At 42.3% G+C, this 26,108-nt stretch overlaps 1 protein-coding gene across 1 annotated transcript in view; it reads right to left on the bottom strand.

Annotated features, from left to right (window-relative positions):
* Window positions 1-26,108, bottom strand: part of gpr143 (G protein-coupled receptor 143) — an 89,278-nt gene that overhangs the window by 59,810 nt on the left and 3,360 nt on the right. Inside the window, exons 2-3 of the mRNA XM_043692714.1 lie at window positions 3,806-3,912; window positions 3,611-3,705 (exon numbers count right to left, since the gene is read on the bottom strand). Coding sequence (XP_043548649.1) covers window positions 3,611-3,705; window positions 3,806-3,912 — 202 coding nt within the window. The remainder of the gene's footprint in view (window positions 1-3,610; window positions 3,706-3,805; window positions 3,913-26,108) is intronic.

The following is a 26,108-nucleotide window of genomic DNA, read 5'->3' as shown; positions in this document are numbered from 1 at the left end:
ACAATGGTCTTCTACTTTACACTTAACCTATCACATTATGCCACCATTGTCTTTAATATTTGCTCGTTTGTCACGTGATTTGACTAACCTATCATATTGTGCTACCATTATTTTCAGCCTGTGCTCATCGGTCACAGGCTCGGGAAAGAGCTCTTCAACCACAGAGTTAGTTGAGGAGGATTCTCCCAGTGATCTTTCCTACAGCTGTCAACAGGGAGATCTCTAATTTCCAGTTAGCTGGTCTCCTTTCTTGAAGGAGATGGTTACAACTACAGCATCTTGGATCTCCCAGTATGTTCTTTTCGTTCCAGATATGGGCGATAACATTGTGGATTCATAATCAGGAGAGACTTGGCTGTCATGGAGATGTACTACATGGAAACAGACCCTTCGATCCAACTTGTCTGTACTGACCAGATATCCTAAATTAATCTAGTCCCATTTGCCAGCATTTGGTCTATATTCCTCTAAACCTTTCCTATTCATAAACCCATCCAGATGCCTTTTAAAAATGTTGTAATTGTACCAGCCTCCACCACTTCCTCTGGCAGCTCAGTCTATACACGCCTCAGCATGTGAAAAAGCTGCCCCTTAAGTCCCTTTCAAATCTTTCCCCTCCCACTCAAATGCTCTAGTTTTGTCTGCTCTACCCTGTGGAAAAGACCTTGCCTACTTACCCTCTCCATGTCCATTATGTTTTTATAAACCTCTATAAAACGTCACCCCTCTGTCTCCAATGCTCCAGGGAAAATAGCCCCAAACAATTCAACGCCTCCCTATTGCTTAAACTCTCCAACCCTGGCACCATCCTTGCAAATCTTTTCTGAACCCTTTCAAGCTTCATATTTTAATCCTTTAGCAAGGAGATTCCATCTGTGTCGGACCTGGTTTTCCAGCTGTTGGGACGGCTTTGATATCACAGCAGGTTCAAGGTGCACAGAGACAGCAGTGAAGTGTGTCATGAAATGGCGTTGAGAGCACTTGCATTAAAATCTTTCCATCTTTGGAGAGCAATTCTTCCTTTTTGGACTCTGTAGAGTAGGTGCCTGGGTACTCTGCGTTGAAAAAGCCTGACTCATTGTGTCTATCAGCGAGTTACTGAGCCTCCTGTTTTCTTTCCATTCATCGTCTGTGCTGCAGATCACAGGAGTTTATTTTGTTATACCTCAGCTTTCAGTTCTCTGAAGGTTTGTTTCCTCCCATACAGGTTTTGGTGGAGCTGCCACTTCAGAAACACCTTGCATTTGTGATGGAGGGGATCCTGGATCTCCTGATCATTCTCGTCGAATCAGTCTTGGTGTTTCCTGGTTGAGGAGCCAAGTGTCTTCATGCAGCTGCTGACTCTGATGGTTACTGGGATGGACCAGGTGCCCTGGACACTACAGCTCTAGCATGTTGGATATTGCCAGGTTGGCTGTGAGGCACTGCCTGGGTGGGTCTTTGGCTCCAGCAACATTGAGTCTCCCGCAGCAGAGTTCTCTGTCACAGCTGGTTTGGGGCTAGATTGATGGAGATGGTAACGTGGATTAGTCAGTGGTTGCTCCAGCAGTCTTCAGTCACAGGTCTCCACATTACCAGCATTGGGCTGAGAGTCAAGACTTAATCTCTTGCAAGTCCAATGAAGCCCAAATCAGTCTTGAAGACTGATCTATTTAATGGCGCTACGCAGAACAGATACTACCCTTTGAAATAAAGAAATCTGACTATTAGTGCTAAATTGGAATTGTATAACAATGCTTAAAAGCCGCACTCAGAATTATGTCATGAGTTATGATTTATATCCAAGTGATAGAAAAACAAAAACACTGCTAGGGACTAGTCATAGTTTAAAAATGTATTTGATGAGGAGTTGAAGAGAATGGTTTTAATTATGCGATATATTCCCCTGTGGTTCAGGTTTCTGAACAACTAGAAGGCAATACTAATTATTTCAACATTGCATGCTACAGAGTTCTACAGTGAAATACTCAGGACCACAATTTACAGAGGTTTATTATTTTTAAAAGTTATATTTTGAATTTGATGGTAAACTGAAATGGTTGTTTTGTGTTTAATTTCCCAATTGAATCATAAGCACAAAAAAAACAAAAATTGTAAATGAGAGGAATCACGATTAGTGACTCTGCTGAGAATGCTTACACATTTAATGTTATCTTCCCAGAAATTCCTTCAAGCAAAATAAGTCCAGTTGATGTAAGCTGATGTAGAAACACAAGTTACTGGAAAGTGACATTAAGTTGATCCTTTTCCAATCAACGTCAATCCCATCCTTCTGTAACATCCTTTGATCCCTTCTCTTTAGGAAAATTGAAACTCATTTAGCATCCCACACTTCAGCAAATTTTCAATAAACTCGTTGCTGTGTTTTAAAAGAAATGTCCACATTACTTCGATGCCTGATCCCAACTTTTCATAAGACCATAAGACATAGGAGCGGAAGTAAGGCCATTCGGCCCATCAAGTCCACTCCGCCATTCAATCATGGCTGATGGGCATTTCAACTCCACTTACCCGCATTCTCCCTGTAGCCCTTAATTCCTTGTGACGTCAAGAATTTATCAATTTCTGCCTTGAAGACATTTAGCGTCCCAGCCTCCACTGCACTCTGCGGCAATGAATTCCACAGGCCCACCACTCTCTGGCTGAAGAAATGTCTCCGCATTTCTGTTCTGAATTTACCCCCTCTAATTCTAAGGCTGTGCCACGGGTCCTAGTCTCCTATATTGAAGTTGTATGAGTAAAATCTTTGCAGATGCCATCAAGTAAGAAGGCAGCCTGAATATTAGAGAAAGATTCAAGCATGTCTATGGGCTGTGTGCTGAAAGATGAAATTAGGAAGGGCATCTGGGTGTCTTTGGGTCAGCATGGACTAGATAGGTTGAACAGCCCCAACTGTCTTGTTTTTATGGTTCTGTGTAAGAGGAATTAAATCCAATCTTTCCTTTCTCTTTGGTACTTTCCTGTAAAAGAACGATTTGCACAATTTAATCTGGTCATTGTGAAATAAATTGTTTGGAACCAAGGAAATGGAATACATGTAAAATGGAATCACAGTACAACATACTGATCAAGAAAATAACCTGCGAATTACGTATCATCGGCAAACTTTGCTAGAATGCCCCCAGTTCCTTCATCCAGATCATTAATATATAATGTGAACAGCTGCGGCCCCAACACTGAACCCTGCGGGACACCACTTGTCACCGGCTGCCATTCCGAAAAAGAACCTTTTATCCCAACTCTCTGCCTTCTGTCAGACAGCCAATCCTCAATCCATACCAGTAGCTCACCTCGAACATCACTGAATTATATCCCTGGAACTTGAAACCTTCACCATAAACGAACTATGATTAAATTTCATTAATGCTCTTTAGACAAGTTGAACATTTTGAATTACTGGAGGATGGTATTTCCCAATGGTACCACAATCATATTACCGTATAGTATTGAAACATGGTGACTATTTTAAGCATTGAACCATTTAGAAGCAGTAAATTATGTATTAAAAAAAACTTTTAATGCTACTACTTCCAAGTCTGAGATCACTTGTAACTGGAACATACTATGCGCCTATAATTTGTTTGCTAATAGTTATATTCTGTAAGGTTACCTGAACCCAGAAGACCGCTTCACAACAAGATAAGCATCCACAGCATAGTAGAACAGCCACCAGAAGGTGGCACTATAGAACAGTTGAATCCAAACCTGCTGGGTGACAGTGACAATTCACAAAACTTGTGTTAGTTCCTTAACTCTTACAAGGAAACAAGTAAATACTTGATACAAAAGCTTCACAGCAACTCACAGCAGTGCTGACACAGAAAGCTTTCGGCCATATTTCAGTTCCATTAAGTGAGATTCTTCTCCCTAAATCTGGAAAGCCAAGCCACACTGATGCCCTCGTTATTATTCCTTAAAAAAAAGAGGAAAAGATTATTTTAGAGAATGCTAAACAGAGCTCAACATTACATTCAGCAGTGGGAGTGGGGGATGGGAGGTGTTGAGGGTGGTATTGCTTAAAGATATCAAATGAAACACGTTAGGGTTTCAGTGTTTTTCTGGATATTGACCTCAAAAAGGTGCCGATGAACTGCTGCAATCCAAAGTAGTCCACATTCAGTGCTATTAGCAAGGGAGTTCCAAGATACTAACAAAGTGGGGACTGCAATGTGGTTCAAAGTCAGTACAGAGTGGGGCTTGGAAGGCAACTTCAGGTGGTGATGTTCCCACCCATCTGTGATTTGATTGGTTTTGTCACATTTATCCAAGTACGGTGAAACGTTTTGTCTTGCATGCAAGGACAGAGTGCTTAGACAGAGTGAGGCATACAAGGTTACAGCTGCACAGGAGGTGCACAAAACCAAGATCAACATTATATTTGAAATTGGAGAGGTCCATTCAGAAGTCTAATAACATCAGGAAAGAAGCTGTTCTTGAACTTGGTGTGCGTGTTCCTGTATCTTTTGCCTGATGGAACAGATTAGGAGAGAGAGAGTATAACCAGGGTGGGAGGGGTCTTTGATGATGTTGGTTGCCTTTCCACAACAAGAACTGTAGATGGAGTCCATGGATGGAAGGTTGGCTTACATGGTCTGGGCTGTGTTCACAACTTTCTGTAGTGGTGGGCGGCACGGTGGAACAGTGGTTAGCACTGCTGCCTCACAGTGCCACAGACCTGGGTTCAGTTCCTGCCTCAGGCGACTGACTGTGTGGAGTTTGCACGTTCTCCCAGTGTCTGCGTGGGTTTCCTCCGGGTGCTCCGGTTTCCTCCCACAGTCCAAAGATGTGCAGGTCAGGTGAATTGGCCATGCTAAATTGCCCGTAGTGTTAGGTAACGGGTAAATGTAGGGGTATGGGTGGGTTGCGCTTCGGCGGGTCGGTGTGGACTTGTTGGGCCGAAGGGCCTGTTTCCACACTGTAAAGTAATCTAAAATCTAAAACTAGCAGTTACCATACCAAACCATGATACACCTGGATAGAATGCTTTCTATTATGCATCTGTAAAGGTTGGCGAGTGTCATAGAACATAGAACATAGAACAAAGAATACAGCGCAGTACAGGCCCTTTGGCCCTCGATGTTGCGCCGATCCAAGCCCACCTAACCTATACTAACCCACTATCCTCCATATACCTATCCAATGCCCGCTTAAATGCCCATAAAGAGGGAGAGTCCACCACTGCTACTGGCAAGGCATTCCATGAACTGACGACTCGCTGAGTGAAGAACCTACCCCAACTTCAGTCCTATATCTACCCCCCCCACCTTAATTTATAGCTATGCCCTCTTGTAATACCCGACTCCATACGCGGAAAAAGGTTCACACTGTCAACCCTATCTAACCCCCTAATCATCTTGTACACCTCAATCAAGTCACCCCTAAACCTTCCTTTCTCTAATGAAAACAGCCCCAAGTGTCTCAATCTTTCCTCATCCTGGGTGGCAACTTTCAGATATCTGTGTACATGGACACCAAGATCCCTCTGCTCATCCACACTACCAAGTATCCGACCATTAGCCCAGTACCCCATCTTTTTGTTATTTTTCCCAAAGTGAATCACCTCACACTTAGCTACATTGTATTCCATTTGCCACCTTTCTGCCCAGCTCTGCAGCTTCTCTATATCCTGCTGTAACCTGCCACATCCTTCCTCACTGTCAACAACTCCTCTGACTTTCGTATCATCCGCAAACTTGCTCACCCAACCTTCTAACCCCTCTTCCAGATGATTTATAAAAATGACAAACAGCAATGGTCCCAACACAGATCCTTGCGGAACACCGCTAGTGACGGCACTCCATGAAGACACTTTGCCATCAACTACTACCCTCTGTCTTCTTCCATCCAGCCAATTCCTAATCCAAACCTCCAACTCACCCTCAATGCCATATCTCCGTATTTTCTGCAGTAGCCTACCATGGGGAACCTTATCAAACGCCTTACTAAAATCCATATATACCACATCTACCGCTTTCCCCTCATCAACCTCCTTCGTCACCTTTTCAAAGAATTCAATAAGGTTTGTGAGGCACGACCTGCCCTTCACAAAACCATGCTGACTATCCTTGATCAAAATTTGGCTTGTCCTTATGGACATGCCAAATTTCCAAAGTCTCTCCAGTTGCCCTTCTTTGGCTGGGTGGTAGAAGTCACAGGTTTGGAAGATGTGACCAAAGGAACCTTGGTGAATGACTGCAATACACATTTTGGAGATAGTATACAATAAGTGTCAATGGTGAGGAGTGTGATTACTTACCAAACAAGTGGGTTGCTTTGACCCAGAGAATGTGGAGCTTTTTGAGAGACGTTGCTGAACCAATCTAGGCAAGTAAACAGTATTCCATCTCATTCCTGATTTGTGCCTTGGTTATGGAGGACAGGCTTTGAGTGGTCGGGAGGTGACTCACTCACCACAAAACTTCAGCTTATGACCTGCTCTTGTAGCCACTGTATTTATATGGCTGGTTCAGTTTACTTTCTGGTTGATGGCAATCCCTAGGATATTGATAGTGGGAGATTCAAAAAGTGGCAGTGTCATTGATTGTCAAACAGAGGTGGTTAGATTCTCTATTTGTTTAGGATGGCCAATGCCTGGCATTTGTGTGTCACAAATGTCATTTGCTACTTGTCAGCCCACACTTGGATATCGTCTAGGTCTTTTAAGATCTGAACACAGGTTACTTACATTTTTTGGAGTCTGATGGTGGTCAATATTGCATCAGTGAACATCCCCACCTCTGATCTTATCCAGAAGATAATGAGTGTTGGTTATAAAACAACACAGAAACCTCTGCAGTGATGTCCAGGTAAAGGGATGATTAAGATCCAACAAGCACAACCATCTTCTTTTGTGCTGGGTTCACTCCAATTCACAAGACAGCTTCCCCCCGTTCACCATCGATTTCAGTTTTGCAATGGTGCCTAGATGCCCTACTCAGGTGAATGCTGTCTTAATGTCAAGGGCAGTCACTCTCACCTTTTAAAGACTTCAACTCCTTTGTCCTTGCTGAGATAAAGGTTGTAATGAAGTCAGAGTTGTGTTCCACCACCTCAGCAGATCAGAAACTGGAGGGTGTCAGTGACAGATATTTGTGCTGAAAATGTGTTGCTGGAACAGCGCAGCAGGTCAGGCAGCATCCAGGGAACAGGAGAATCGACGTTTCGGGCATAAGCCCTTCTTCAGGAATGAGGAAAGTGTGTCCTGCAGGCTAAGATAAAAGGTAGGGAGTTTTTGCCATGCAAATGCTGTTTGATAACATTTGATGACCCTTTACGAACACTTTCCTGATGAGTGAAGGTAAACTGAGGAAATAGTTATATTTGTTCTGCTTTTTTTGTGGCCAGGACTTGCTCGAGCAGTTTTGGAAACGTTTGGTAGATGCCAGTGTTGGAGCTCTACTGTAACAGTGTGTCTATATGCACAACTAATGTTACCGTTAGATTCTGAGTACACTAATCAAGCTCCACTGCTTCACAAAACCATACAAAAAGTGAAAAAGGTTTTGTTTTATCATCAAAATAATCAATGTGTCTCTTTATTACTGTTATCCAGATCAAAAAAAAAGAGACTTTCACCAGATTCTTTGATATACTGAAAAAAATAACAACTTGGTTATTAAGAACAAACTCATTCTTTAAGAAGTGGCAAAACGGTTTATTAATTACGCTACTACACAGACTTAATGTTAAATTTTACATTTAATTCCCCCCACATATTGATACACAGCCAAGACAAAACGATACAGCCCTGCAGATACATTATCAGTTTGGGGGGGGGGGGGGGGGGGGGGAAAGAGTAGGGAAACAAAATGACAACATCCTTGTGGCTTAAAAGTATAGATTGATGAGGTAGAAGGACAGCCAGACTTAGGTCTTTGAATTGAAACCTTAAAAGTAACCTCTTATCTCTCTAAAAAAAAAAAAACCATGGTGGGATACTGCTCATAAAAGTTATGTGCTCTCCCCGTAAAGGGTATATACTCCATAGTGACTCAAGGAGAGAGAGAGAACAGAGTTCCAAACCGTCAGATGGTAAATCCTCAAACTTAGAATTGTTCAAACTTCCATCTTCCAGTTCATCATAGTCCACACAAATATTTGTTTCTAATGTGGAGTACAAGTCTTCAGGACTGCCTTCAAAAGTTGTCAGGGTCCCATAGCTTTTGCAGTGCCTTCTGCCATTTCTTAATACCATAGAGTGAATCAAATTGGCTGACATCTGGCATTACGATGCTGGGAATCTCAGGAGGAGTGAGAGACAGATCACCCTCTCAGTACTTCACACTGAGAGGGTTTACAAATGCTTCAGCCTCATCTTATGCATTCATGTTGAGTTTATGACGATATTTATGGAGCCTCCTCCTGCAGTTAGTTGTTTAGTTGTTCACTGCCACTGATGCCTTGATGGGGCCGTACTGCAAAGTTTAGATCTGGTCTAATGTTTGTGGGATCACTTAGCTAAACATATGACATACCACTGGTTAACCTGCGTGCAGTCCTGTTTTACAACTTCATCAGGGTGACACTGCATTTGTAGATGTGCCTGGTGCTGCTCCCAATATACTCTCCTGCATTGAACAAGGTTTCATCCTTTGGCTTGAAGGTTATGGGAGAGTTTGGGGATATTTCAGGCGGAGAAGTTCCGGATTGAACTCAGACCCCATCTCTGGTAGATGCAGAAACAAAACCAGTGTTACTTTGAACAGCAGGAGAACTCTCCCAGCATTTATTCCTGAACCAACACCCAAGAGAAATATCATTAGGTCAGCGACCACGTTTCAAAGTATGTTGTCAGGTATGAAATGCTTTAGTTCAGAGGTTTCTGACAGGTGCTATGGAAATGCAAGACCTTTTTCTCAAGTTTCTGCAATTTGTGTTGTGTAGGCAGTCCTACAATGAAATTATAGTGTCCATAACACTGAGAAAATTAAACAAAGTGCAAAATACTGAGGATGCTAGAAATCTGTAGTGACTGTAACCAGGTGGATCGCACTTGACTGGCCCAGGTTAAAGGCCCCAGTCAAGGAGCCCAGAGCAACAGATATACACAGGGGATTCAGAGAGTCCTCTTACTTCAGGGACTGAATCAGAGCTCCAGGTCACAGCTAGTGTATTGTACACATGTAACTAAAGGGTGACGGGATACCAGCTTCTGTGCAGTTATTTCATCTGAAACAAAAAAATGTAAAAAGAACACTGAAAATATTGAACTGGTCACACAGCATCAGTGGAGAGAGAAACAGAGTGAATGCCTTCAGATCTCAACACAGAATTCCATTGCATGTTGTAACCACAGCTCACGTTTCATTCAGACAGAGCTATTTGCAGCTCCACTAGACCCATCCAGAAGGTTTCTTAATTCAGAGAAACAGGAAACAGGTTTGACACTCGACAAACCCTACTCAGTTTCCACATCAGTTTCGTTGCAGTAGTGTCCAAAAACAATGGCCCGGCCCAGCTTGGGTACCTGGAGCAGAGTCTCACAGAGATACCATTTTATAGCAGAGCAGCAGTTACTCCACCCTGGAAAAATGGACCTTCATTCTAAATGTAGATACATTGTTCCTTGCTGTAGTTCACAGAATTGTTAAAGCATTGAAGGAGGCTATTCAGCCCAGTGCTTTTTCACCTGGTCCGTTACTTCATTCCAATCTCCTGATTTCCCCCCACGACCCCTCCATGCCCTTTCTATTCAAATAATCTTCCAATGTCCTCTTGATGCTTCAGTTGAACCAGTTTCCCCCATATTTCTAGGCAGTGCATTTCATACCTTAACTACTTGCTGTGTGAATGTTTTATCTCACATCACCCCAAACCTCTGCCCTCATTCTTCTTTCAGTCTAGCCCACTCATGATATTGAAAACCTCCAGCAAATCTCCTCTCAGCCTTCATCCCACTTCTTCAATCTATCCTCGTAACTGAAGTTTCTCATTCCTAGAACCATTCCTGTAAATTTTCTGAATTTGTTCTATTTCTCCTGTTTTTGTAACCCAAGAAATATTACACATTTATAGATATAACAACACTAACTGTACAGACTAGATCAATATCCTCAGATCATAATGAATGGTGATCCCAGAAGCTTGTATGAAGTACTGAAGCACAGAGCTTATACCATCCAAAAACATGCAGCTGATGAAATTACATTCAGGCAAGTAAATAAATACGGAATAAAAACTAGCATCGGTAATGGAGACCATGAAACTGTTGGACGACGGTCAGGATGGTGGAATACAAGTCTGTCATTTCTGTAGTGCCAGTGACTGATATTGGAGACACTAAAAATGAATGTATTATGAAAGTTATCTGATTTACTAATTAATGCTGGGCAATGAAATCTGGCACCCTTACCTGGTCCATCCCATGTCACTCCTGAAGAACAACCAAGATTGCTGACACTAAAACATCACCGGAGGCAGTCAATAAGCAGCAGCCTTGCCAGTGATGCCCAGATCCCATTTTTAAAAAAGGGTTATCTATTTAATGATGGTCGGAACAAACCAATTTAATCCATTGTATAGTTAGTGTTTCATATTGTAGTTTTATGCACAATTGATAGATACAATAATGCGACCTTGAAGTTGTCTCAGCCATAGTCTGGACTTCAGGATTTAGCTGTACAAACAGTTAAAATTAACAAATTGTGTCAACAAGGGGTCATGTGGTTAAAAAGATAAAATTAATGACTCTTACTTAAAACGCACCTAATGCTCAGTAGCAAATTAATGCATTAACAGCAAAAATTGAGGTTAATGGATAGGATTTTATAACCATTACAGAACCACCATCACAAGGAGATCATAACCGGGAACTAAATATTAAGGTATGAGTTTTCAAAAGCATAAGCAGGAAGGCAAGGGTGTTGGAGAAGCTTTGTTAGTATAAAGTTGGAATAGGTGCAACAGCATGATCCTGATCAGAAGATGCAGAATCCATATGGATGAAGGTAAACCACAACAAAGGGAAGATGACACTGTTGGGAGTAGTCTACAGGCCCCCAAATCAGTAGCCAAAGGGTAAGAGAGGGAATAAATCAGGAGACAATGATGGCACGTACATAAATCATGGGTGACTTTAATTGCATCTAGATTAAATTCAAATTGGCAGAGGTAGCCAGGAGGAAGAATTTACAGTATATCCAAGACAATATAAGTGTTGTGCATACAACCGACAATCAGATTATTTTGGATCTGCTAATGTGTAATGAGGCGCATTTAATAAGTGATCTCAGAATAAAAGATTCCTCAGAAAACAGTGACCATAACAATAACAGAACATAGCATTAGTTGGAGTGAGAGAAACTGGAGTTGGAATTAACTGTGCTAAACTTAAATAAGGAGAAATTATGTTTGACAAATCTATTAGAGTTCTGTGAGGTAGTAACAAGCAGAATAGATAATGGGAAACTAGTAAATGTAATATATTTGAATTTCCAAAAAAGGTATTTAATAAAGTGCTGCATAAAACTTATTTATTTGAATAGGGATGTAGTTGCACTTCAGAGGTGGTTCACTAGATCCATTCCAAAGATGAAGAGTTTGTCTTATGAAAAGAGAGAGATTAACCTATATTCTCTGGAGTTTAAAATTATATATTTCAAAGGGTTGTGGAATTCAGTGGAATTCATTATCCCACAGTGCAGGACATTGAGCAAATTTAAATGAGGAGATCGATTTTTACTTAGTAATGGGTTAAAGGGTTATGGGTAGTGTGCAGGAAGGTGGAGTTGAGAACAACATAAGATCAGCCATGATTGTATTAAATGGTAGAGCAGACTCAAGGGGCTTAAGTGCCTACTCCAGCTGTGTTATGATCCTATAAGGCTACTTAAGAGCCCATGGTACCAGGGTAGTACATTAGCATGGGTATAATGTCAGCTAACTAATAGACAGAGTTTGGATAAAAGGGGGCATTTTCAGGATAACAAGATGGAAGTAGTGGAGTAGGGATCAGTGCTGGGGTCATGATCATTTATTAACTAATTGAATGTGGGAAGTGGATATTGGGGCACCAAATTTGTGGAGGACACAAATAGGTGGGAAGGCAAGATGGGTATAAGGTCAGCTAACTAATAGACAGAGTTTGGATAAAAGGGGGCATTTTCAGGATAACAAGATGGAAGTAGTGGAGTAGGGATCAGTGCTGGGGTCATGATCATTTACACTATATTAACTAATTGAATGTGGGAAGTGGATATTGGGCACCAAATTTGTGGAGGACACAAATAGATGGGAAGGCAAGTGGTGAGATGACACAAAAGGATAGAGACAGGCTAACTGAGGGGGCAAGTGGAACATAATGTAGGGAAACGTGAAATGAAGAATTTTGGCTGGAACATAGGAGCAGGAGTAAGTCATCCAGCACCTCAAGCCAGTTCTGCCATTCAGGGAGGTAGTGGCTGATCTGCAGTCTCACTCTATATACAAGCCTTTGACCCATATCCCCGAATACCTTTGCTTAAGAAAATGTATCTCACATTTAAACAATTAACAACTGAGCTAGCATCAGTTGCCATTTGAGGGAGAGAATTCCAAATTTCTACAATCCTTGGTGTGCAGAAGTGCTTCCTAACATAGCTCAACAGTCTGGCCCCAATTTTTAAAGAGACTATGCCAACCCCCCACCCCCTCTAGTTTTAGGCTGTAGAGGAGCTGAATATTATTTACCTGGGAAATGCAGCAGAAAGCTTCAGCATAGAGGGACTTGGGAGTCTTTGTGCAGGAATCACAAAAAAGCTAACAAAAAGTTCAGTGGGTAAAAAGTAAAGGCAAATGAAATGTTGCCTTCCTTATTTTCAAGGGAATGGAGTATAAAAATATGGAAACCTCGCCAGGACAATACAAGGCACTAGCCAGGCATCACTGAATAACATGAATGTTTCAGGTCTAGTGACCCTTCTTCAGAACTGATGGTAACTGGGAAAAAATTGTTTCTTTTGCAGAAGATGCGGTAAGACCTGGCCGAACTCATCCTCACTCTGAACAACTTCTCTCTTAATTCCTCTCATTTTCTTCAGCTAAAAGGGATGGCAGTGTGTACCCACATGGGCCCTAGTTATGCTGGTCTCTTGTGCGCTACCTGGAACATTCCCTGTTCCAGTCCTTTCACACCCACAACTCTCTGGTATATCCATGATATCAGTGCTACTTTCCTCTCTCATTGAGATTTGGAAACATTTATCAATTTCACATCCAATTTCCAACCCCCTCCTCACCTTCACCTGGTCCATCTCTGACTCCTCCTTTACATCTGTTTCCATTTCTGGGGATGGGCTAGCCATCAATGTCCACTACAAACTAACTGCCACCCATTTTGACTATACATCCTCTCTCCCTGCTTCTTGTAAAGGCTATTCCATACTAGAGTTCCTCCATCTGTTCTGATAATGCCAACTTCAACCAGGAGACCCCTGAAACATCCATCTTCTCCCTCAACAGAGGATTCCCCAACAGTGGTTGACAAGATCCGCAGTTGAGTCTGACCCATCTCCCACAATTCAGCCCTCAACCCCTCCCTTCCCTCCCACAGCAGTGATAGAGATGACTTCTCCTCACCTACCAACCTGAGCATCCACATCCAGAGGATCACTAGCTGCCATTTCTGTCACCTCCAGTGGGATGCCACCACCAGACACACATTCCCCTCCCCTGCTTTGTTAGTTCCTGTGCAGACTAGCTGGTGGGAGTATTTGCAGACATCTTTAACCTCTCCTTACTAAGATCCAAACTCCACATCTCCTTCAAAGAGGCCACCATCACCCCCAGTGCCAAAAGAAAAATCATGCAGCAGGCCTCAATGACTACCGCCTGGTGGCTCTGACCTCCATAATAAATGAAGAGCTTTGAGGGGTTAGTCATGGCTCACATCAAGTCCACCCTCCCAATTTGCCTTAATGCTTTGCAAATTGCCTAATAGTGCAACAGGTCCACAGCAGATGCCATCTCCTGGTCCTACGTTCACACTGGAACAGCTGGATAACAAGGATACCTGCCTCAGGCTCCTACTGATTATACTAGTGAAGGCGGAGCTGTAATCAATCTCAAAACTCCGATACCCAGGTCTCATCACCCCATTCTGGATCCTTGATCTGACTTCAAAACCACAATCAATAAGACTAAACGACAACACCTCCTCCACCATAACCAGTTTTCCACAAGGATGCAGACTCAATCCCCCTACTATACTCCTTATACACTCATAAGTGGCCAAATTCCATTTTCCAGTTTGCTGATGGCACCATCATTATAGGTTGGATCTCAAACGATGATAAGGGAGAGAGAGAGTGCTTAGCAGCATGGTGTCAAGATAACAATCTCCCCATCAAATGTCAGCATAATGAAGGAGCTGGTCATTGACTTCAGGAAGCAGATTGGAGGGCATGCCCATCTGCATCAATGGAACTGAGGTGGAGATGGTCGACGGTGTCAAATTCCTGGGAGTGATGATCACCAACAATCTGTCCTGGTCCACTCACATTAAAGTATCTACTTCCCCAGGAGGCTAAGGAAATTCAGCATGTCTAGAAAGACTTATCAATTTTTATAGGATGCTTTCTATGGTGCATCTATCGCGATATATCACAGCATGGTATGGCAACCAGTCTTCCCACGATCACAAGAAACTACAGGGTTGTGAACAATGCACAATTGAACACCGAAACCAGTCTCCCATCCATTGACTCCATCTACACTTACTACTGCTTCAAGAAAGCAAATCAACATACTCAAAGACCACTCCTACCCCAGTTATATTCTCTTCCTCTCTCTTCCATCGGGCAGAAGATATAAACACTTGAATAAACCACAAACAGATTCTAAAACAGCTTCTTCCCCACTGCTATCAGACTTTTCATAGAATCCCTACAGTGTGGAAATAGGCCCTTTGGCCCAACAAGCCCACACCAACCCTCTGAACAGTAAACCACCCAGACCCATACCCCTACCCTATTACTCTACATTTCCCCTGACTAATGCACCTAACCTACATATCTCTGACACTAGGGGCAATTTCCCATGGCCAATTCACCTAACCTGCACATCTTTGGACTGTGGAGGAAACCGAAGCATCTGGAGGCAAGCCACGCAGATACGGGGAGAATGTGCAAACTCCACTCAGACAGTCACCAGAGGCTAGAATCGAACCCGGGTTCCCGGCACCATGAGGCAGCAGTGCTAACCACTGTGCCACTGTGGTTGAATGGACCTCTCAACTGTTAATGTTCATCTCTCTCCCTGCAGCTGTAACATGGTATTCTACACTGTTCTGTCACCATCTTACACTTAAAAATGGTACAATCTGCCTGTGCAGCATGGAAAAACAACACTTTTCACTACATTTTATTGAATGTGACAATAAAAATCAAGCTATAAAAACAATTTTGAAGACCTTGCTTTGGTCACACCATCCCACCTTCCCCATAAAATTGTGCTACTCTAAAAAGGGTCTGCATGAGCAGAGACCTGGCTGTATAAATACAGAAGGTACTAAAACTGGCAGCAAAAGGTACTGAATGTGCTGTTAATAAAACACAGTATTTAGGTCATTAGCAAGGGCATAGAGTGCACGCAGCAAGGTTATACTGAACTTAAATAGGATCCTGGACTTCAGTTGGAGTATTGTGTCTAGTTCTAGGCCCTATACTATAGAGAAGGTATGAATACGGAGGAGAAGACGTTTATGAGAATTATTCCAGGGATGAAAGGTTTCAGTTTTAAGGATAGATTGAAGATGGGACTGTTTCCCCCGGAAAGGAGAAGACTGATGGCAGGTTTAATGGAAGAACTGCTTAAAATCACGAAGGGTTTGGATAGAGCAGATAGAAACAATCTTCCCTTTTGTAAAAATATGGCAGACCTAGGCCACAGTTTTAAAGCATTTTGCAAAAGAAGCAGATAAGAGGTGAAGAGAAAAGATGAGAGAGAGGTTAGGGTATGGAATGTACTGCCCAAAGTGTGGCAGGGGCTGGTTCAACTCAGGCATTCAAGAGAGCATTTAGATGCTTATTTAAATGAAAGCAATGCACAGGGTTCTGGGGTAAAGGAAGGAGACTGGCAGCAAGTCAAAAACGCTCAGATAATCAGTGCGGACACAATGGGCCAAACAGCATAATTCTCCACCATAACATTTCTGCCACTCATGCTAATGTGTACCACTATTTTCAGTGACTGGTGTGTACATGTCTTATTTAATATCATGAGAAGTGTGTTTATTTTCCAAACAGTAATATTGAATTACAAGCTACAATTCAGAGTATTGCATTGTGTTTCATTCAGGGAAAAAGATCATTTCTGCATTTTAAACTCCCACTCAAGGGTCTTTGATGGCAACTCTTCAAATTATCTCCACTGAAGGGATTACTGGGAAGTGCACTCCATTTAAGTCTTGACATGAAAAAAAAATTGACTTGTGAGCACTCAAAACGACTGCTGTGTCACACATTCTTAATGAATTTCTGGTTAGTGTCATATCATTCAAATCCTTCAAAAGCACTTGCATTGTGTTGCTTATGATGTTCCAAATCACTTTACAGATAACAAAGTGTATTGTTGTACTATAGGAAACATGGCAGCCAATATGCACACAGCAAGGTTTTACAAACAGTAATGTAATCATGGCCAGATAATCTGATATAGCAATATTGATTAAGGGATAAATATGTTGATCAGCTGTGTTCCTATCCAAGTTATTCCAGTACAACTACAACACTTTTGTTATCTACGCAACAACATGGAAAATTCTTTAAGCGTGTCCTGTCCATAAACATCAGGACAAACTCAATCTAACCCAATTCCCAGCCTAACAAATCTTCTATCAATCACTAAGTGATGGAAAAAGATGTTAGCAGTGCTATCAACACACAACAACCTGCATACCAATGCCCAGCTCAATTCTGCCTGGCCACATGGCTGAAGGAGATGAACTTAAGAAGTGAGGTAAGTGCGACTGCCCTTGACATCAAAGCTGAAACCAACAAGGCTATGGCAAAGAGCCCTGACAAAAGTCAATGGGAATGAAGAGGACAATTCTCCACTGGTTAAAGTCATTGAAATAAACAGATAAAAGATGGTTGTGCTTCTGGAGATCAGTCAGCTTAGCTCCAGAACATCTCCGAAAAAGAGTTCAAAAGAGTACCCTAGGCCCAGCCATTTTCAGCTGCTTCATCCATGACCTTGCTCAAGTCATCTCATCAGATAATACACAAGACTCTATTATTGCCACTTCTCAAATACTGAAGGAGTCCATGTCCATTTACAGCACCCAGACAAGATTCAGTTTTGAAACAGATAAGTTGTAAATAACATTAGTACCAGACAAGAGCAAAGCAACAAACCCAACAAGAGCAAACAGAACTACTTCCCTTTGAGACTCAACAGTATTATCATCGCCAATACCTCCATGGTCACCATCCTGGGGAGTACTATTCATCAGAAACTAAACGGCAACATCAACAGGTCAAGGGCAGGTCATCAACAATGTACAAATCAGTAGTGTAAAGAAGTACTCTCCACTTGCCAGGATGAATGTGGGTCTAACAACACCCTATCTCAGTGACATTCAGGACTAAGTAGCTTGTTTGATTAGCCCCTGTACACCACTTTGAACATTCAATCCTCTGCTGACACACAGGAACAACCGTGTGCATAAGTGCATTGCAACAACTCCCCATTGGCCCTTGAACAATACATTCCAAACTCATGACCTCTACCATCTAGAATAAAATGGCAGATGTATGGGCACACCACCTCCAGACTTGCTGCAGAATGCCCAGGCTCAGACATACTCTTGTAACCAGCATACTTACATAGTTAGCCCAGTTAACCTAACATCCTTGGAGTTGTTAATGTCTAATGATAGGAGCATTTGTTGAAATAATGCCATTAACTGTCAAGTGGAGATAGGCCTTTCTACAGGTATGTCAGAAATAAAAGAATGACTAGAGTAAGATTAGGGTCAATCAAGGCTACTAGTTGGAATTGTGCATGGAGTCAGCAGAGATAGGGGAAGCGCTAAATAAATATTTTTTGTAAGTATTCACACTAGAAAAAGACAATGTTGTCAAGGAGAATACTGAGATACAGGCTATCAGACTAGATGGGATTGAAGTTTATAAGATGTTAGCAATTCTGGCAAGTGTGATAATCGATAAGTCTCCTAGGCCAGATGGGATTTATCCAAGGATTCTCTGGGAGGCCAAAGAGGAGATTGCAGAGTCTTTGGCTTAGATCCTTATGCTGTAATTGACTACAGGAATAGTGCCAGAAGACTGGAGGAAACCAAATGTTGTTCCCTTGTTCAAGAATGGGAGCAGAGACAACCTTGGCAATTATAGACCAGCAAGCCTTATTTTGGTTGTGGGTAAAAAAAAAAGTGTTGGAAAAGGTTAGAAGAGATAGAATTTATAATCACCTAGAAAGGAATAAGCTGATTAGGGCAAGTCAGTTTTGTGAAGGGTAGGTCATGCCTCATAAATCTTAGAGTTCTTTGAGAAGGCGACCAAACAGGTGGATGAGGATAAAGCAGTTGATGTGGTGTAAATGGATTTCAGTAAGGCATTTGATAAGGTTCCCCATGGTAGGCTATTGCAGAAAATACAGAGGCATGGGATTGAGGGTGATTTGGATCAAAGATTGGCTAGCTGAAAGTTCATCCTGGAGTTTACTTACTAGTAGTGTACCACAAGGGTCTGTTTTGGATCCACTGCTGTTAATCCATTTATAAAAATGACAAAGAGTGGTGCTGGAAAAGCACAGCAGTTCAGGCAGCATCAGAGGAGCAGGAAAATCGATGTTTCGGGCAAAAGCTCTTCATCAGGAATACAGGCAGAGTGCCTGAAGGGTGGAGAGATAAAAGCCCTTCAGGCACTCTGCCTGTATTCCTGATGAAGGGCTTTTGCCCGAAACGTCGATTGTCCTGCTCCTCGCATGCTACCTGAACTGCTGTGCTTTTCCAGCGCCACTAATCCAGAATCTGGTTTCCAGCATCTGCAATCATTGTTTTTACCATTTTTATAATGGATCTGGATGAGGGCATAGATTAGTAAATTTGCAGATGACACTAAGGTCGGTACAGTTGTGGATAGTGCCAAAGGATGTTATAGGTTACAGAGGGACATAGATAAGCTGCAGAGCTGGGCTGAGAGGTGGCAAACAAAGTTTAATATGGAAAAGTGTGAGGTGATTCACTTTAGAAGGAGTAACAGGAATGTAGAGTATTGGGCTAATGGTAAGATTCCCGGTAGTGTAGATGAGCAGAGAGAGATCAGTGTCCAGGTACATAGATCCCTAAAAGTTGCTACCCAAGTTGATAGGGCTGTTCAGAAGTCATACAATGTTACCTTTTATTGGTAGAGGGATTGGAAAGGGTTCAGAGGAGATTTACTAGGATGTTGCTTGATATGGAGGGAAGGTCTTATGAGGAAAGGCTGAGGTACTTGAGGCTGTTTTTGTTAGAGGGAAAGAGGTTGAGAGGTGACTAAATTCAGACATAAGATAATCAGAGGGTTAGATAGGGTGGACAGTGAGAGCACAAGAGGACATAGCTTTAAATTGAGGGGTGATAGATATAGGACAGATGTCAGACCTAGTTTCTTTACTCAGTAGTAGGGGTGTGGAACACACACTGAAACAGTCGTCAACCTTTAAGGGCATTTAAATGGTCATTGAGTAAACACATGGACGAGAATGGAATAGTGTAAGTTAATTGGGCTTCGGATTGGTTTCACAGGTCGGCGCAACTTCAAGGGCTGAAGGACCTGTACTGGACTGTAATGTTCTATGTTCAATAATTAAACTCTCCTTCAAAAGGAAGCCATTGCCCGACACATGGCTCATGCAAATGTGGTTTGCCACTTATTAGCCCAAACCTCAAAAACTGTTGATAGTCACCTGCAGCAAGACCTGTTTCATTAGCTGAATAATTGCAAATGGAAAAGAACACTTTAAACATTACCCCTACAACCTTATGATCAAGCACAGACTGATGAAAGAGAGCCTGAAACTAATTGAACCTTAGAAGCTATTCCAAGGAACAGTGATGTTCTGGAGATGGGATGGCTGGCCTTCAAATGCCACATTCCTGTTGTTTCTCACATTCTGCTCCTCAATGCATTGCCAAGTGTTATATTAGAGACAGTTTTGTGATGCAGAATAACTAGGATTTGGGCTGAATCTATCCAAAACGCATTTCAGAAAGAATCTTCAAAACCTGCAAACAGAAGAGACTTCCAACCAAATTGTGTGCTAGGTTAACTGTTGTAGCAGATACACTAAAAGGGGTTTAAAAAAAAAGAGATGGGACTGGTCTGCACAAACAGAAATTCAAGTTGTAAAATTCAGTTTATCCCAGTTTGATCCCTGCAGAATTAATCTACTTCAAAATTGGAGCCCAAGGGGATGCGTGCAAAAGTAGAGGGAACCAAGAATGCTCATTCATTGACTCTCAAAAAAGTGACAGTAAATTGATAAAAAGAAGAAAGCGTATAATATTTACCTTCCGAAATAGAAGCATTATATGCAAAAATAAGAAACTCTTGCTCAATATTCACATATCAGTGGTTAGACCTTAGTTGGAGTTTCGTGCACGACTCTGGACACTTTAGAAAGTTCCAGAACTGGTTTTCTAAGATGATAGAGAGATGTGTGACCTTATGTGGAGAGACTGATAAAGTTGCCATTGTTCTCCTTAGCAGAAAGGAGAGACCAGAGATGTCTCAAAACAAAAAACAAAACGTCAGGTTTGATAGAGTGAGGACAAACTATTCCTCCTGGAAAAGGAACAGAAGAATTTTTAATAAAAATCATTTCCTTACAGAAAGTGATAAAATAATTCATTTCATCTTTCCCAATTATCTGTAACAGTCTTTAAGGAGCATGAGAGACCATTAGTTTGAACCAGCTCAGATAGCTTCCACATTCCTATCCTCACTTTGAAAGGAGTAGCACATTCCTGGGACACTGTTTTCAAAAGGACACAATGGACACTTATTAGGACCAAATGTGACAGCTTTAGACCTGTTCATTGTGACTCTACATTGGATGGCATTTGCTACATAACCCAAGTGTGTGAAGAATAATGCTGACACCCAATTTAGGATTGTCAGTATGGCTCCCTTGCATTGTCTGCAAGCTAGACCTATTATACACATGTTCTTTCTGCTTGAAAAATAAAACAAGAATATCAAGACACACACAACACACACACCCCAACCATTCTCTAGTTCATTTCTCAGAATGAGAATGCCTTGATATCAGATTCAACCTTCCTAGTTTAAACTATAAACAAAGTTTGACGGTCAGTCATCATTAACTGGTGATTTCTCCATGGCAATGCCATTACCAGAGTTCATTTGCAAACCAGTCTGCACTTCCTTCTACTATATAAATGTTATTTCAGTTTTACCTTGATATTTCTTCTGAATCCTCCAATCGAGTGAAACAGAAAAAGCTTTGACAAAATGTCTATTTTTCAGCAAATTGAAGGTCTATGTCCAAGCAACTTAATGTGAATAGCTACACTAACAAATCAATTTTTGATACCATATATAGTCATGTAAAAGTAGAGTTTCTCAGACAGCAGAAACATTGATGAAAAAGTCGAAATCCATCCTCTTGCATCTGTCTATTGCCAGGTCAGAGACTGGTCCCCCAACTCCACCTCCAAAAGTAACTCATTAAAGGGAGTCAAGAGTACTTTTTAAAAAAAAACCTTAGACACAAAACCTATATGGAAATAGTAATTAATTGCATTAAAAAACAAAAGCTGTATATAAAAAGCCTCAACATCAGTGTTAGGGTCCTCAGACACGAGGAGTGAGCAGTTGCCTTCAATGTTTTAGTAAGGTAAATCAGGACAGGACTTATACATTTAATGGTAGGGTCCTGGGAAGTGTTCCGGAACAAATACCTTGGGATGCAAAGTCATAGTTCCTTAAAGATGGAGTCACAGGGAGACTGGGTAGTGAAGTTGATTTTTGGTACACTTGCCTTTATTGGTCAATGCATTGAGAATAGGAGTTATGAGGCTCTGGTGTGGCTGTACAGGGCATTGGTTAGGCCTCTTCTAGAATAGTGTATTCAACTCTGATCTCCCCATTATAGGAAAAGTGTTGCAAAACTTGAAAGGGTTCATGAAAGAATACAAGGATGTTGCCAGGGTGGGAGGGTCTGAGCTATAGGGAGAGGCACAATAGATTGAGGGCTTTTGGCCCTGCAGTGTCAAAGGTTGAGGGGTGACCGTATAGAAGTTTACAAAGTCATGAGGGGCATGGATGGGATGAATAGCCAAGGTCTTTTCCCGAGGAGAGGAGTGTTAAAAACAAGAGGGTATAGGTTTAAGATGAGAGGAGAAAAGAATAAAAGGGACCTAGGGGTAACTTCTTCACACAAATGGTGATGTGTGTGTGGGATGAATTTCAGACAGAATGGTGGAGGCTGGTACAATTACAACATTTAATGGATGGTACGTGAATAGAAAGGGTTGAGGGGTATATGCATCAAATGGGACTAGATAAAAGAACAAAGAAAATTTACAGCCCAGGAACAGGCCCTTCAAGCCTGAGCCGATCCAAATCTACTGTCCAAACCTGTCGCCCAATTCCTAAGCATCTGTATTCCTCTGTTCCCCACCTACTCATGCATCTGTTCAGACACATTTTAAATGAATCTACCGTGCCTGTCTCTACCACCTCTGCTGGCAACGCGTTCCAAACACCCACCACCCTCTGTGTGAAGTACTTGCCATGTGTATCCCCCTTAAACTTTTCACCTCTCACCCTGAAAGAGTGACCTCTTGTTATTGAATCCTTCACCCTGGGAAAAAGCTTGTCTCTATCCACCCGGTCTACACCCTTCATGATCTTGTAAACCTCAATCAGGTCCCCCCTCAATCTCCTTTTTCTAATGAAAACAAACCTAACCTACTCAGCCTATCTTCATAGCGAGCACCTTCCATACTAAGCAACATCCTCGTAAACCTTCTCTGCACGCTCTCCAAAGCATCCACATCCTTTTGGTAGTATGGCGACCAGAACTGTATACAGTATTCTAAATGCAGCCGAACCAATGTCTTATACAATTTTAAGATTACTTGCCAGCTCTTATACTCAATACCCCGTCCAATGAAGGGAAGCATACTATATACCTTCTTGACCACTATCCACCTGTGCAGCAATCTTCAGGGTACAATGGACCTGCACTCCCAGATCTCTCTGCCCATCAACTTTTCGCAAGGCTCTTCTGTTCATTGTATAATTTGCTCTAGAATTAGACTTGCCTAAATGCATCACCTCACATTTCTCTGGATTGAACTCCATCTGTCACTTCTCCGCCCAACTCTCCAGTCTATCCATATCCTCCTGTATCCTTTGATAGTCCCTTATACGTTCTGCTACTCCACCAATCTTCATGTCATCTGCAAACTTGCCGATCATACCAACAGTGCCCTCTTCCAGATCATTTATGTATATCACAAACAACAGTGGCCCCAAAACTTACGCCTGGGGAACACCACTGGTCACCTTTCTCCATTTCGAAAAACCCTCTTCAACTACTACGGTCTCCTGTTGCTCAACCAGTTCTTTGTCCGCCTAGCTAGAACACCCTGCACACCATGTGACTTCACTTTCTCTATTAGTTTACCATGGGGAACCTTATCAAGCACGTTCCTAAAGTCCATGTATATGACATCAACAGCCCTTTCTTCAGCTATCAATTTGGTCACTTCCTCAAAGAACTCTATTAAGTTGGTAAGGCATGATCGCCCCCACACAAAACCATGTTGCTTATCATTGATAAGCCCATTCTTTTCTAAATATAAATAAATCCTATCCCTCAGTACCTTCTCCAGCAACTTACCCATCACTAACGTCAGGCTCACTGGTCTGTAGTCACCCAGAATATCTCTACTACCCTTCTTATACAGGGGAACAAGATTAGCAACCTTCCAGTCCTCTGGCACCTCACCTGTGTTTAAGGATGCCACAAATATCTGTCCGGACCCCAGCTATTTCCTCTCTCGCCTCCTTCAGCAACCTGGGATAGATTCCATCCGGTCCTGGGGATTTGTCCACCCTAATAACCTCTAGCATACCCAACACATCTTCCCTACTTAATTCTGCTTGCTAAAGCTATTTCATGACCCCTTTTAGCTCACTTGATTCCTTGTTTAAGACCAGTCTGACTCTTCTGATATTTCTCCAGGGCCCATTCTGTTCTTAGCTGCCTAGACCTTATGTACGCTTCCCTTTTCCTCTTGGCTAGTTGAACAATTTCTCCTGTCCTCCACGGTTCACGAATCTTGCCTTTCCTATCCTTTGCCTTCAATGGGACATGCCTATCCTGCACTATCTTTAACCTATCCTTGAAAGCCTCCCACATATCAAATGTGGACTTCCCTTCAAATAGTTGTGTCCAATCCATACTTCCCAGCTCCTACCTAATTTTGATATAATTGGCCTTGGCCCAGTTTAGAACTCTTCCCTTAGGACCACTCATCTTTGTCTATGAGTATTCTAAAACTTACAGAATTGTGGTCACTGTTCCCAAAGAAATCCCCCACTGCAACTTCTACCACCTGTCCTGGCTCATTCCCCAACACCAGTTCCAATATGGCCCTTTCCCTCGTCAGACTATTGACATACTGCTCTAGAAAACACTCCTGGATGCTTCTTACAAATTCTACCCCATCCAGATTTCTGACGCCATGTGTATTTCTGTCAATGTTGGGAAAATTAAAATCTCCCATCACCACCACCCTGCTGCCTCTACATCTTTCCATAATCTGTTTACCTATTTGTTCTTCTACCTCACGCTCACTGTTGTGAGGCCTGTAATACAGCCCCAACAACGTAACTGCACCCTTCTTATTTCTCAGCTCCACCCATAATGCCTCACTAAGCCCTCCATAGTGCCCTCCTTTAGCACAGCAGTGATATCATCCCTGACCAGCAACGCAACTCCCCCCCCCCCCCCCTTTTTACTTCCCTCACTGTCCTGTCTGAAGCGTCTATATCCTGGAACATGTAGTTGCCAAATCCATTCCTTCAACCAAGTCTCTGTGATTGCAATAATGTCATACGCCCAGGCACCAATCCAAGCCCTAAGTTCATCTGCCGTACACACTATATTCCTTGCATTAAAGTAGATGTATTTCAGGCCACCAGTTCTTATGCTCATCTGCTCCTGCCTACTCTGTGGGAAGCTAGGGAAGTGATTGCTGGGCCTCTTGCTGAGATATTTGTATCATTGATAGTCACAGGTGAGGTGCCAGAAGACTGGAGGTTGGCAAACGTGGTGCCACTGTTTAAGAAGGGCGGTAAAGACAAGCTAGGGAACTATCAACCAGTGAGCCTGACCTCGGTGGTGGGCAAGTTGTTGGAGGGAATCCTGACGGACAGGATGTACATGTATTGAGAAAGGCAAGGAATGATTTGGGATAGTCAACATGGCTTTGTGCGAGGGAAATCATGTCTAACAAACTTAATTGAGTTTTTTGAAGAAGTAACAAAGAAGATTGATGAGGGCAGAGCAGTAGATGTGATCTATATGGACTTCAGTAAGGTGTTCGACAAGGTTCCCCATGGGAGACTGATTGGCAAGGTTCGATCTCATGAAATACAGGGAGAACTAGCCATTTGGATACAGAATTGGCTCAAAGGTAGAAGACAGAGGGTGGTGGTGGAGAGTTGTTTTTCAGACTGGACGCCTGTGAACAGTGGAGTGCCACAAGGATCGGTGCTGGATCCTCTATTTTGTCATTTACATAAATGATTTGGATGCGAGCATAAGAGGTACAGTTAGTAAGTTTGCAGATGACACCAAAATTGGAGGAGTAGTGGACAGCGAAGCGGGTTACCTCAGATTACAACAGGACCAGGACCAGATGGGCCAAGAGCTGAAAAGAGGCAGATGGAGTTTAATTCAGATAAATACAAGGTGCTGCATTTTGGGAAAGCAAATCTTAGCAGGATTTATACACTTAATGGTAAGGTCCTAAGGAGTGTTGCTGAACAAAGAGACCTTGGAGTGCAGGTTCATAGCTCCTTGAAAGTGGAGTTGCACGTAGATAGGATAGTGAAGAAGGCGTTGGTATGCTTTCCTTTATTGGTCAGAGT

Source organism: Chiloscyllium plagiosum, chromosome 6, assembly GCF_004010195.1.
Source record: "Chiloscyllium plagiosum isolate BGI_BamShark_2017 chromosome 6, ASM401019v2, whole genome shotgun sequence".
Classification (NCBI taxonomy): domain Eukaryota; kingdom Metazoa; phylum Chordata; class Chondrichthyes; order Orectolobiformes; family Hemiscylliidae; genus Chiloscyllium; species Chiloscyllium plagiosum.
This window is presented reverse-complemented; position numbering and strand designations above follow the sequence as displayed.